The sequence below is a fragment of the Microcaecilia unicolor genome, chromosome 4, assembly GCF_901765095.1.
Source record: "Microcaecilia unicolor chromosome 4, aMicUni1.1, whole genome shotgun sequence".
NCBI lineage: Eukaryota > Metazoa > Chordata > Amphibia > Gymnophiona > Siphonopidae > Microcaecilia > Microcaecilia unicolor.
Window position 1 is genome coordinate 233758295 of NC_044034.1, and position 13901 is coordinate 233772195.

General features: G+C 39.3%; 1 protein-coding gene across 1 annotated transcript in view; it reads right to left on the reverse strand.

The window, feature by feature from the left end:
- Window positions 1-13901, reverse strand: part of TPP2 (tripeptidyl peptidase 2) — a 321173-nt gene that overhangs the window by 206395 nt on the left and 100877 nt on the right. Inside the window, 5 exon segments of the mRNA XM_030201336.1 lie at window positions 1271-1327; window positions 1330-1355; window positions 8563-8574; window positions 9371-9379; window positions 12427-12503. Coding sequence (XP_030057196.1) covers window positions 1271-1327; window positions 1330-1355; window positions 8563-8574; window positions 9371-9379; window positions 12427-12503 — 181 coding nt within the window.

Here is a 13901-nt window from a genome sequence, read left to right on the forward strand (position 1 = left end):
TGTTGGTATAATCATGACTTGATAATGAGTGTGATTATTGTGGATGGATTGTTCAGGTCTTTATCTGCCGTCAATTACTATATTATTGCAAAAGCAAAGCAGCCACTCTATGAAATTTCCTAACCATCTGTATAGTGTTTCTAATGGACCAGCTTCATGGTATAAAACAGGATTCAAATAAAATCTTGGACAACATACAGCACCATTCCAAAGGTAAAGGTTTGTTGTTCCACAATTCAGTTTCTAGTGCAAAATATAACTGAAGTGCTGTATACATACCTGTTTCTGTATGTGTTTTAAAGAATGGTTCCCACAAAAATGATAATGAGGACAACACTTGGTTACAAGTCCACTTACCATTACAGCTGTTATCATTCTTACTATATCGTTTATCGTTTATTTTCTATACCATTTCTTATTGCATATACAAACCAGAACGGTTTACATCTTAAACAATAAAATATCAAAATTTAAAATAACATATAAGAACTCCATTAATTTGACAGGAAAGCACAGCAAGCTAAAAACATCCATTCTAAAAAGTAAAAACATTAGTGGACAATCCATTCATAACAAGTTTACATATAGCAAACATATGATTTGTTACTGCATATTCATTCTGCCCATGTTCCCCTTTTTCATCCCAGATTACTTTCAAATGTATTCTGAAACAGATGTGTTTTTAGAAGTTTGCGAAACTTAACATACGATTCTTCCAATCTAATAGTTTTAGGAAGACAATTCCAGAGAGAGGGAACTAGAAAGAAAAAAGCTGAATTTCTAGTAGATTCCATCTAGCCTTTGTGGTGATGGGATTATTAGTCTGTTATCGGTAAGTGATCAGAGTGTTCGTGTAGGTGAATATGGTAAAATAACGTTGGCTAAATATTGAGGAGTCAGTAAATGTAGGGCTTGAAAAGCCAGAGTAAGAATCTTAAATTTTATTCTGGCTTCAACTGGGAGCCAGTGAAGGTGGTATAAAAGTGGTGTAATCCTATCATATTTGACGCTCTGCAGATAATACGAGCTGCAGTATTCTGTATCGTCTGTAGCCGTTTTATAATATCTTAGTAAGACCTGTATAGACGATATTACAATAATCCAGACCGTGTTGTAATACATGCATGTGCTAAGGTACATAGTGAAGTTTTATCAATAGAGTTTCTAATAGAACGCAATTTTCGCAGATGGTAAAATGATATGTAAATATTACATTATGAAAACGACATGTTAATGAGGTAGAGTGGAAATAAAATTTAAATTTGCTTACCAGCCCAACTGGCTCCTTGAGGAACTTCAATAAAATGCCTTTGGATCTGACCAGGTTAAAATGTACTTCACTGTAGGTTAGATCACTCCAGAAATTCAGATAACCTGTGAAGATTATTCTTTTATTAATTAGGATACTACAGCAGAGTTATTCTACCTTAAGGGCAAAATGAGTTTTAAAAATATTTGAATTCTCAAATGATTATCTTGATATAAAGACCACCAGGTAACTAAAGTTCTTTGCAGCCAAAGCAGGCATCAAGGCCACTTAAGTGCTACTATTTCCAGTGCAACAACAAAAAAATTGTTTTTGTAGCGCTGGGGCTTACCTGGAGGTAATTGGGCAGCGGTTACCACCGGGTTAACATGGAAGCCCTTACCGTCACCTACATAGGTGGTGATAAGGGACCCCCTTGAAATGGCTACACACCAATCCCTGTGATTAGGGCAGGGCCATTTCTTTTTTTGGACAAAAACCTCCTTTTACCTGCTGCGGTAAAAGGGGAACTCGGTGCGCAGCAATTCCATGTGCTGATACCATTGCAGGCCCCCTTTTACCACAGCATGGTAAAAGGGACCCCTATGTCTTTATTATACAGGAGTCCTTTTACACAGGAGTGGTAGGGTTTGCGCTAAATGCTAAAGACACCTATGCATTCCCACATATTTAAGTGGCAATATTGGATTATACCAGGATTGAAGCGACACTTTTGTTATTCCAGTAATGTGTGATAATATAGATGTGACAACTGAGAATCTTGCATAATTTCCAAATCTTACTCTGTATCAGTAAGTGTTTTTGCTATACAGAGGAATGTTTTGGTCCATCTATCAGTTGAGCTTTTTTTTTATGACTGATGATTATTGTGAGCCACATATATATTGAAAGCTTGCCTTATGAATAGGTGTGTCTCCTTTTGCCTACTGAGGTATTTTTCTCCACTTTGTACTATTTGGGCAATCCTTTTGAAACAGAGTACTAGTACTATTGTAGAAGTGTTTATTTTTGAGTGAGGTTAGAATTCTACAGATTCCTTGTGTAAGTGGTAATTGAAATCACCCATTATTATATTGTAGCCCAATTTGCCAGCTTTCCTAATTTCTGTAAACATTTCTTCATCTGTCTTTTTGTTCGTTCTGTCCTAGCAGACGGTTGTTCAGCCCTGCAAAAATACTCCTTCATTTCACACATGGAATTTCTATCCATAATGATTCCACGCTGCTATTTCATGTTTTTCACTCAATTTGATCCTCTCTATCATTGCGATATAATTTGTACCCTGTTAACACAGTGTCCCATTGACTGTCCTCTTTCCACCAAGTTTCTGAGAACGGAAAGAAAGGTCATACCAAACATACACAAACAAAGGAACGACAACTAACAAAAATCAACACGACACCAAACATAGAAGTCCCATACAAAAAATCCAAGTGGGTTACATCAACGCCAGATCCGTCGTAAATAAAACAACAATAATAACAGACTGGAAAACGTCAGAAAACCTTGATCTAATCTTCATCAATGAAACCTAGATCCATGATCAAAAGGACCCCATAATCCTTGAACTATACCCTCCAGGATACAAAATCACTCAATGGACCAGAAAGGAAAAGAGAGGTGGAGGCATAGCACTAATCTATCGATCCCACTTTACAACTGAAATCACTGCCGAGTCCATAACAACCCAACTTGAAATTGCCTCAATCAGAATCCATATCGAATCCCTGCTTGAACACCTGAATTGTATCTTATTTTAAAGACCACCAGGTAACTGAATCGAAAGCCAGTCAACCCTCATGGACTTCATCTCTAACACTTGTGTAACCAACTCAAGCATACTACTACTAGGAGACATCAACCTTCATCTAGAAGACCCAAATTCTGCCAACGCATGAGAATGCAAAGAATTCCTCCAATTATAGGATCTAAAATGGCCACACATGCAAGCAACCCACGTCAAAGGGCACACACTTGACCTCATCTCACACAAATTGTCCACAGACCAAAACCTAATAACTGATACTAGACAGACAGAAACACCATGGACCAACCATTACAAACTAAACCTATCCATTAAGTGGCGGAAGAAGGACTCACACCGTATACAATAACACGCAACCTACAGCACAAGAGGCCAAATAGACTCGAAAACATTCTGGCAACAAATATACAATAGCAAATGGAAAACACAAACAGACTCTATACATTACCTCTCTAACTGGGACAAAAGATGTAGAAGAATACTAGACGAAATAGCACCCCTACAAACAAGAACATCACGAAGACACATCTCGATACCTTGGTTCAACGATGAACTGAACAATCTGAAAACACAATCCCGGAAACTCAAAAGAGCATGGAAAAAAATAAAAGACGAACACACACTCAACTCTTGGAAACAAATACAAATACACAATAAGACAGGCCAAAAGGTCATATTAGAGAACCAAAATAGGACCAGACTACAAAGACATGAAGAAATTATACCAACTCGTAAACAAACTACTAGACACCACTGTGGTCACCACAACGAACTCAGACATCCCATCTGCAGACAAACTTGCTAATTATTTTAATGAAAAAAATTGTAAAACTACGCAATACACTCCCTCTTGACAACACTGATATCAAAAACTTCATCAACGGTCTGGACCCAACCCCTGGAGAATACCCAGCGGACCGCATCTGGACAAACTTCGCCCCTCTCAACACCGAAACAGTTACCCATGCGATTAAAAAGTTCTCCGACATTCACTGCAAATTGGATACGTGCCCCCAGCTACCTAATAAAATTTGCACCCGTCCGCTTCATAGCGCACCTCACATCCCACCTAAACTACTTGCTCCAATAAGGTCTCTTCCCTAAAGAAAATGGCAACATCCTACTCACCCCAATTCCAAAAGACACCAAGAAAAAGACAAGCAAACTCACCAATTACCGCCCAGTAGCATCTATCCCACTAGCAGTGAAATTGATGGAATTCATGGTAACCAAACAACACGGTGATTACATAAACAAATTCTCAATCTTACATGAATCACAATCAGGATTTCGACCCCTCCACAGCACTGATACAGTACTCATAACTCTCATGGCCAAATTCAAGCAAGAAATAGCAACAGGTAAAAGCATACTTATCCTTCAATTCGACACGTCTAGTGCATTCGACATGGTAAATCATAATATACTACTAAGACTCCTAGATTACTTCAGTACTGGTGGAAACATACTTAGTTGGATCAAGGGTTTCCTAACCACTAGAACATACCAAGTGAAATCAAATTCAAACTTATCATCACCGTGGAAAGCCGACTGCGGAGTACCTCGAGGATCACCACTATACTACTACTACTACTACTTAACATTTCTAGAGCGCTACTAGGGTTACGCAGCGCTGTACAAATTAACAATAAGGACGGTCCCTGCTCGGAAGAGCTTACAATCTACCAACAATCCTCTTCAACCTAATGATGACTCCACTAACCAAGTCCTTATCCAACCAAGGCCTCAACCCATTCATCTATGCAGACGACGTCACAATATACATACCTTACAAACACGATCTGACAGAAATCACCAACGAAATCAAGCTATATGAACAACTTGATTGACCTCCCAATTAGAAATAGAAAAATGTCATCGTGAACATACCTCAATCTACACCTCCCAAACTGCAAAGGTGTCAAGTACAAAACATACTATGCCTCCAGTTTCTCCTTCCTTGGTAGTCAACTTTGGAATGCTCTCCCAAGACCCATCCGAGCTATTAATAACTACTTACCTTTCAGGAAAACGTTAAAGTCCATTTTTTCAAGCAAGTTTACCCTAATGGACCAGCTTAATTCCACCAGATCACCTACGATACTCCTGCTAAGATGTCAACGCTCATTTTGAGCCCAATGTTACATTGACCTTTTTCACTAATCCCTTATACTCAATCCCTCATCTTCTTCCTTCCATCCTTTACCATTTCCCTCCCATTCTCCTTCCCTTTCACCTATCATATCTTTGTCTACATTCCCTATTCTAAATCATATATTCCGAGACACTGTTGCCATAGTTCATTATATTCTTTTCGCATGTCCTTTGTAATACTTTTCATAATGTAAGTAGTTATGATCATCACAATTTATAATACTCTTCCTACATTTCCTTGTTTTACTGTATTCTTTACCATGTAAGATGCTTTCTTTTACTATGTAAGCCGCACTGGACCTGCTGTATGTGGGAAAGAGCGGGATACAAATGTAATAAATAAAATAAAGCTCAGCCTAAACATCATGAACTCATGGGCAAATGCATTTCAATTTAAACTCAACACAGATAAAACACACTGTCTCATCCTCTCATGCCGACACAATACATACAAACCCACAAGTATAAACACCCCAGACTATACACTCCCTATCTCAGACAGCCTGAAAATCCTCGGCGTCACTATCGACGGTAACCTTACATTTGAGAGCCAAGTTAACTCCACAACTAAGAAAATGTTCCACTCAATGTGGAAACTCAAACGTGTGAAACCATTCTTCCCGAGGGAAACATTTCGCAGCCTGATACAATCAATGGTACTGAGCCATGCAGACTACTGCAATAGAATTTACGTGGGATGCAAAGAACAACTCAAAGAAACTTCAGACCGCTCAAAACACAGCAGCCAGGCTTATATTTGGAAAAAATGTGATTCGAAAACGCTAAACCCCTCCGAGAAAAACTACACTGGCTACCAAATAAAAGAACGTATTGCTTTCAAAATCTGCACCCTGGTCCATAAAATTATCTACGGCGAAGCCCCGGGCTACATGACAGACCTCACAGATCTATCAACAAGAAACACAATCGGAACAACATGACCATACCTAAATCTCCACTACCCAAGCTGCAAAGGACTCAAATACAAATCAACTTATGCATCCAGCTTCTCTTACATAAGCACACAAATGTGGAACGCACTACCAAAAGCCGTGAAAACAACGTACTACCACCTAAAATTCCGGAAATCACTAAAAACCAATCTGTTCAAAAAGGCTTACCCTATCGACCCAACCTAAGTACCTAAACCCTGCAACACAATGAAACCAAAGCTTGTTACAGACTCTGCATAACTCTTCCTCTCTACGATTCCTAATGTGTCTACAACACATGACTCTTAATCAACCACAACAACTCTTTGTATCTGTCTCTCAACCGGAGATGGTGAACGCCTCTATGGTACTATGTAAGCCACAATGAGCCTGCAAATAGGTGGGAAAATGTGGGATACAATGTAACAAATAAATAAATTATATCTATCTCATCGTTTAGTGCTTTACACTCTAACTCTCCCATATTATTTTTTAGGCTTCTAGCATTTGTATACAGGCACTTCAAATTGTGTTTTTTCCTTGCATCTACAAGCTGCTTAGAAGTTGACGGGAATAATGTGCCATCCTTCACCTGCTCTCTCATTAAGCACACCCGGCTTACTTTCAGCATTGTTGAATCCTCTCTACTGGATGTCCTGTTTCAATAGCATACTTCAAGGATACTCCACACCGAATAATGCCCTCCTGGGTGACCACTGGCTTCCCTCCCCCCATTCTAGTTTAAAAGTTGCTCTATCTCCTTTTTAAAAGTTAGCTCTAGCTGTCTGGTGCCATCCCGGTTAAGGTGGCGTCCATCCTTTTGAAACCGACTCCTCCTTTCCCAGAATATTTCCCAGTTCCTAACAAATCTAGATCCTCATCCCTGCACCATCCTCTCAACCAAGCATTGACACGTTGTGGCTCTGCCTACCTCTTGGATCCTGCAAATGGAATGGGGAGCATTCCTAAAATGCTACCCTAGAGGATCTGACTTCAGCTTTCTACCTAAGAGCCTAAATTTGGCTTCCAGGATCTCCCTCCCACATTTTCCTATGTCATTTGTACCCACATGTAACAAGAGAGTTGGCTCGTCCCCATTCTTGGAGACATATCCTAGGTGTGAGAGGATATTACATCCCTTGTTGATAGGTCTTGGCTACAGGATTACTTTCTACTTCACCATGGTGATGCTCTCCTTTTAGGGGACCTCACTCTTCCAAGGCAGCACAGGGGCTGTCAGACTGTAGGTCTCCTCTATGTAACTCTGTCTCTCTCAGCTCCTCCAAGTCTGCTACTCTAGCCTCATTTGTACCCATATGAACCAAGAGAGCTGGCTCCTCCCCATCACTATTTAAGATCCTATCTAGGTGACGCGTGAGGTTTATGTTTATATTTATTTGGACTTGATATACCACCTTTCACAACTCAAAAGTAAAAAAAAAATGCCAATTTTCAATAGGACAGAAGAAATGAAAGAAAATAGCAAGGTAGAAAGGAGTTAGGTAAATAAATGGAAGGGGGAATAGAGACAGCTGAATGCTGGCCAGACCCTTTCAACTGCCGCCAGTCTTGAACAAAAGGGACTAGGGAAAGGTTGTGAAATTAAATGGGCCTTGAGGAGACAGTGGAAACGAGAGAGTGAATTTCGGTTTTCACGGCAAGTGGCAGAGAGTTCCAGAGAGAGGGTGAAAAACAAAAGAAAGCAGAGGCACGTGTAGAATTCAAACGTGCACAGTGAACAGGTGGCATTGCAAGACAAGATTCAAAAGCAGAGCAAAGTGCACAAGATGAGATTCGCAAAATGAGGAGGAGTGCCTAAGTGAAAGGCCTTAAAAGTGAGGGTCAACAACTTATGAATGTTCCGAAAAGTGATAGGAAGCCAATGATGTCCTTTCATAAGAGGAGCAGCATGGTCACAGCATGGATAGCAGTATTTTGTACCAGTTGAATATTATGGAGAAAGATATCAGGAAGTCCAGCATAAATGAAATTACTGTAGTCCAGCTTGGTAAGGCAGCACATGACTCAGTGAAAAATGATTGGAGGGAACGTATCATGTATAGTGAGTAAAAACATTTCTTGACAGTAGCAGAAATGTGAGAAGAAAAAGTTAAAGCACTATCCAAATAAACACCAAGATATTTCAAACAGTCAAACAACTGAATGGGAACACCATCAATGGTAGTAATAACAGAAGGGTGAGAGTGATGACCAGAAAGTCAGACTGCAGAAGTTTTTTGTACCAGGCAGGCAAGTGAGCAGGCAATCCTCATGTCCACCAGCCACCCAGCTATCTACACACTTAATAATCGAATCACCAACTACAACAGTTTGTCATAACCCTTCCCTTCTGGGCAGAAGTCCTTGGAGACATATCCTAGGTGTGAGAGATAATGAATCCCCTGGAGGGCAGGTCTTGGCTACAGGATTACGTCCTACTTCACCAGGGTGATGCTCTTCTTTTAGGAGACCTCACCCTTCCAAGGCAGCACAGGGGCTGCCAGACTGGAGATAGGACTTCTCTACAATATCCCTGTAGGTCTCCTCCATGTAATTCTCTGTCTCTCTCAGCTCCTCCAAGTCTGCTACTATAGCCTCAATAAACAGACTCGTTCTCTGAGAGCTAGGAGTTATTTACATTGGATACACAAATGTAACCTCTCACCAACAGGGAGATAATCATACATTTGACACTCATGCAAAAGACTGGACAGCACCCCTCTCGCTGATAGACTGCTGGCTGCATCTTAGTATTATTGAGTTTTCAATAATTTAAAACTTGCTAAGGTACTAAGGATATTAGTCTAATATAAAAGAGACTTTAGTTTATATGGTATATTATGTGATTTATTTAGTGTTTTCTTCTTAGAAAGTAATGAAATGTAATTAAAATTCTGTAATAGGACTCCTCTTGTGTTATCCTAATTAGAATAACTGACTATAAATGAAGAGTTGTGCTAGGGGCGGATGGGAATGGAGACTAAATTAGGCCCATGCTATGCCTGTAGAGGTTATCAGTTAATGTTGTAGGCTGTGGCAGACAAATTTTGTTCTACAAAACTAAAGTTAAACGCTAAACTGGGGTTTCCTGTGACTATCAGCTCTGCTCTACACTGCTCCTATGGTACCTCTAGAATAGTCCCTTAACTGCTAGCCTATGGAACTGTAATAGAGACTTTGAATGCAAAACAAATAAAACCCTAATTCCTTAAACTGCCTTTGCCAAGTAGAGCAATTTAAGAATAAAGGCACTGAGACAACCTAATTAATTCTTTATCTACCTTTCCTAAGTTTAGAAGCAATTTCCCACCAAATAACTTACTGATGAAGATTTGTCCTGCTCTGGAAAACCTCACAAAAGTGCCTTAGTACTCATAAATTCCTCTTCAAATGGATTGACTATCTTATTTTACATTGACTGGTCTGTTTTTACTTATGTACTCCTAAGTTTATATGTAGTAACATTTATGTATTAATACCATGACCTGAAAAGTTGGTATGTCCTTTTAAGTGTAATATCAATTATTAACTGATTGTCCTGTTTTCTGGATACCTCCAGGTGGTACTCATCATGTCATCCAGACCTATGAAAGTCTGGTTATGAAAGATATCACTAAATTGGAAGACACTAGAATGAGAGTCTACTACAATGTAGCAGAAAACAAAGAGAGACAGATAGAAATACTGTTTTATTTATTTGGATTTTGCTTGCACCTTTTTCAGTTGTAGCTCAAGGTGAGTTACATCCAGGCATACTGGGCATTTCCCTGGTCCTGGAGGTCTCACAATCTAATTTTGTACCTGAGACAATGGAGGGTTAAGTGACTTGTCCAAAATCACAAGGAGAAGCAGTGGGATTTGAATTGGGCACACCTCTGGATGTCAAGACTGGTCAATCCTCCACTCCGACAGGCTGACAAGGACGGAGCAGTAGTTTTGATGAATAGAATAGACTATATCACGGAGATGGACAGGTAATTACATAAGGATTTTTATAAATGTCTACCTTCTGACCCTAAACCGAAAATCAAGAAAGATATTGATTCCCTCTTAGATATTGTCAAACATGGAGGCGTTTTGAAGGTGCAGCAAAGGTGAAGCATCCAGTAAACCTAGTTATATATATATATACTTCTAAAAATTCACAACTCACTGCACTGCCCTCCTGGAAGGAAGCCTGTATTAGGAATTGGTCCAGTATTGGAACCATTATCAATATTCGTTGATAAGTTCTTGCATCCCTTAGTGCCAATTATTCCATCGTATGTAAAGGACACCTCTTATACGATTCAAATTCTTGACAGTATGTCATACGAGAAGGGACATCTGTTGGTGACCACGGATATAGAGTCCTTGTATACTAATGTTCCACAAGATGAGGAGGTCATTCTTAAAACAAGACAGTTATAAGAGAATACCTACAGATTTTTTTTTTACAGCTTGCAAGAACAGCCCTCAAGGAAAATTATTTTTTGTTTGAAAAGAGGTTTTACAACTGATAAAAGGAACTGCAAAGGGGTCATCCATGGCCCCTTCTATAGCAAATCTATACATTTCCAGGTTTGAAGAGAAATGTTTAAGGGACTATGAGTTCAAGGAAAATTTGTTAATTTGGAACAGGTACATTAACAACATTTTTCTTTTGGAAAGAAACTGAATATGATTTGCCAAGTTTCTGTAAATAGATTAATCAGTTGATCAGTCACTGCTTCCCCCTCCACCCCCCCTCGAGGTCGCCGCTCCCCCCCTCCGTCCGCCACCCGGCTGGGCCCCCTGCATTGCAATCCCCTCCAGCCATCCATGTCCAGCGACCCTCCTCTCCCCCTGCCCCCCCTCCAGCCACCCATGTCCACTGACCCTCCTCTCTCCCCTGCCCCCCCCTCCAGCCACCCATGTCCAGTGACTCTTCTCTCTCCCCTGTCCCCCCTCCAGCCACCCATGTCCAGTGACCCTCCTCTCCCCCTGCCCCCCCCCCCTCCAGCCACCCAGGCTGCGTCAGGGCCCATGAAAACCAGCTGGTGTGAAACTACAAACTTCACCAGTGCCGATTATAAATGTGCCTCTTCCTGAGTTCATTTGAAACCATAAAACTTTCATAAGGTCTGCTTCTTCTGTTCAAAAATCATAAGCAAAGTAAATGACCAAGGATCCTTTTATTAAGGTATGCTGAAAAATGGCCTGCGGTAGTGTAGATGCGTGTTTTGACGCGTGCAGAATCATTTTTCAGCGCACCTGCAAGAAATGCCCTTTTTAAATTTTTGTCGAAAATGGACATATGGCAAAATGAAAATTGCCGCGCGTCCATTTTGAGTCTGAGACTTTACCGCCAGCCATTGACCTAGATGTAAAGTCTCACGTAGTAACTGGGCTGTAATGACCTACATGCGTCAAATGCCACTTGGTGTGTGCCCAATACGCGCCAAAAATGAAATTACCACAAGAGCCTCGCGGTAGCTGGGCGGTAACTCCATTTGGCGCGCTTAGATGCTTATGCAGCATAGTAAAAGGGCCCGCAAGAGTGCCTGTCTTACGGCGGTAAGTCCAACACAAACTGGAGACAAAGGGAAATGCTAAATGCAACAACTGCTTCTAATATTTTTGCTATCATATGAATTTGTGCTACTGGTGGATACTATGAGCATAGCCCTGGACCATTGTTTACTGATTTTAATAAAGGAGTCACCAAGGTATTTCCAAACTATAATGGTTAACAGTAAAATATTGGCCTATATAGTCAACCAGATGAGTATTTTTATTGGCAGATCTTTATACAATGCCCCTGTGCAATAATCAAATAAACATATGCCTTTACCAAATTTCTTAAGTACTTTTGAAACTGTTAATGAAATGACCCTATGAAAGGTATGCCACAAACAATCTAACAGGATTAATTGCAACCCTAATTCATCTTCCTGATTGTTAGATGGAACAGAATCTAGTGGAGGTTCAGAACCCAATTTTTTTCTGAGAGCCAGCAATTGTAATAACCACTTTTTCGTCAAAAAAATGTGAAACATCATTTGCAGTCAAACATTGGGATTCTATCCTTCTTAGTGAAGCAGACTTGCTTGCCAATTTCATAACCAATACAAATCATGTGAACAATGCCCATTTTTCACAATCTTATCTGCAAAGTACTTTTTCTTTTCCTGTTTAATAATCTTCTTATATAAATGTAGTGACAAATTTAAGCTTCTAGAAATGCATTATACTACTGTCTCTGAAATGCAGGACCTTATTCATTATTATATTTTCAAAGAAGAAATCAAGACAAAAACAAAGAAAAACTAAAATTTATGGTTCCTGACCTGGTTGGTATTATGACAGTTATAGGAATTCTGAACAAAGGGCCTGCATTTGATGCTGCTAGATCATAACCACACACCTGTAAAGTAACAAGAAAAAGAATACGGAAAATTATAAGACAGCCAGAAAAGAGAAACAAAGAGCATGAGTTTAGAAATATGTATGCAGATACAGTAGCTTATGGACCAAAAAAAGGTGTACAGTTTGAAAAATGTTGCTTAAGATCATGCATAAATTATAATTTGCATAAACAAAATGAAACGACAAAGGATTAAAGGGGATGAAATACAAAACATTACTGGAATAAAGATTATTTATGACATATGATTAAACAGTCAGAAGCTCTCCAGCCATTTACAATACCTGCATTAATAGATTACCACAATTTTCTAGCTAGGTATAACTTAATTTTGTTAGTGTTTATCTTAGGGTCTGCCAATACTGAGCGACACATTGAGCAGAAAAACATAAATCATCATGATTTTGTTTTGTTTTTTAAAAACTTTGGGTCTCTTTATCAAACTGCGCTAGCGGTCCCCAGTGCGGTAATACTGGCAAAGCCCATTCACTTTGAATGAGCTTTGTCGGCATTGGTACGCAGACCCGCTAGCGAGGCTTGATAAAAGAGGCCCTTTATTTTTTTTACAAAATTGTCCATTTCAGATAACAAAACTAATTTACATAAGCAGTTTCACCATCCATTCTTTCATACTGCTGATTATATAAAAGTACTCAACACTGTGGAGCTCATTTTAAAAGCGCTTAAGGGATCTTTTCCTAAGGTAGGCTGCGTTTTTAGCTCACACTATAAATCAGCTGGCACTAAAAGCGGAGATGCCCATTATATTCCTATGGGCGTCTCAGCAAAATTAAAAACATTAGCGCACCTTAGTAAAAGACCCCCTTAGACTTACAAAGTTCCATAGGTTACTATAGAACTTTAAGTCTAAGTGCTTTGAAAATATGCTTCCATGTATAATACAAAACAGCAAAATAAACAAAACAATTATAGCAAACAAGATAAAACAATGCTAAAATGCAAACCAATCATGTATGCTTTTCAAATAATAAACATTTAAAATCAAGTCTATCTCAAAATTTGACAACCTATTTATGAGTATTCTACCTCTGATGAGTCATGATACCTCTTCCCTATGGTCTATAATTTCTTAGGTAGATTATACTTTTTTTTTTTGCCCCCTTCAGAAATCTGGGAACAGTTTGCAGCTCTGTTTTGCTGTTTGGTTCAAAACAATCAATAAAAAGAAGGAAAAAAATCAACTACATCAGTCACCAATCCATAATTCAGGAAAGACAAAGGGAAAAAGGAGGCTTTCAATTTTTTTCCAAATTGCAAATAGCCCTTTTCAAGCCACAAGGGAGTTCATTCCACAACTGGAAGGCTATGATGGAGAACATTTTAAAACTAAGATTAGATAGACAAATTTCAGATATAGGTGGTATAACCAATAGCTCT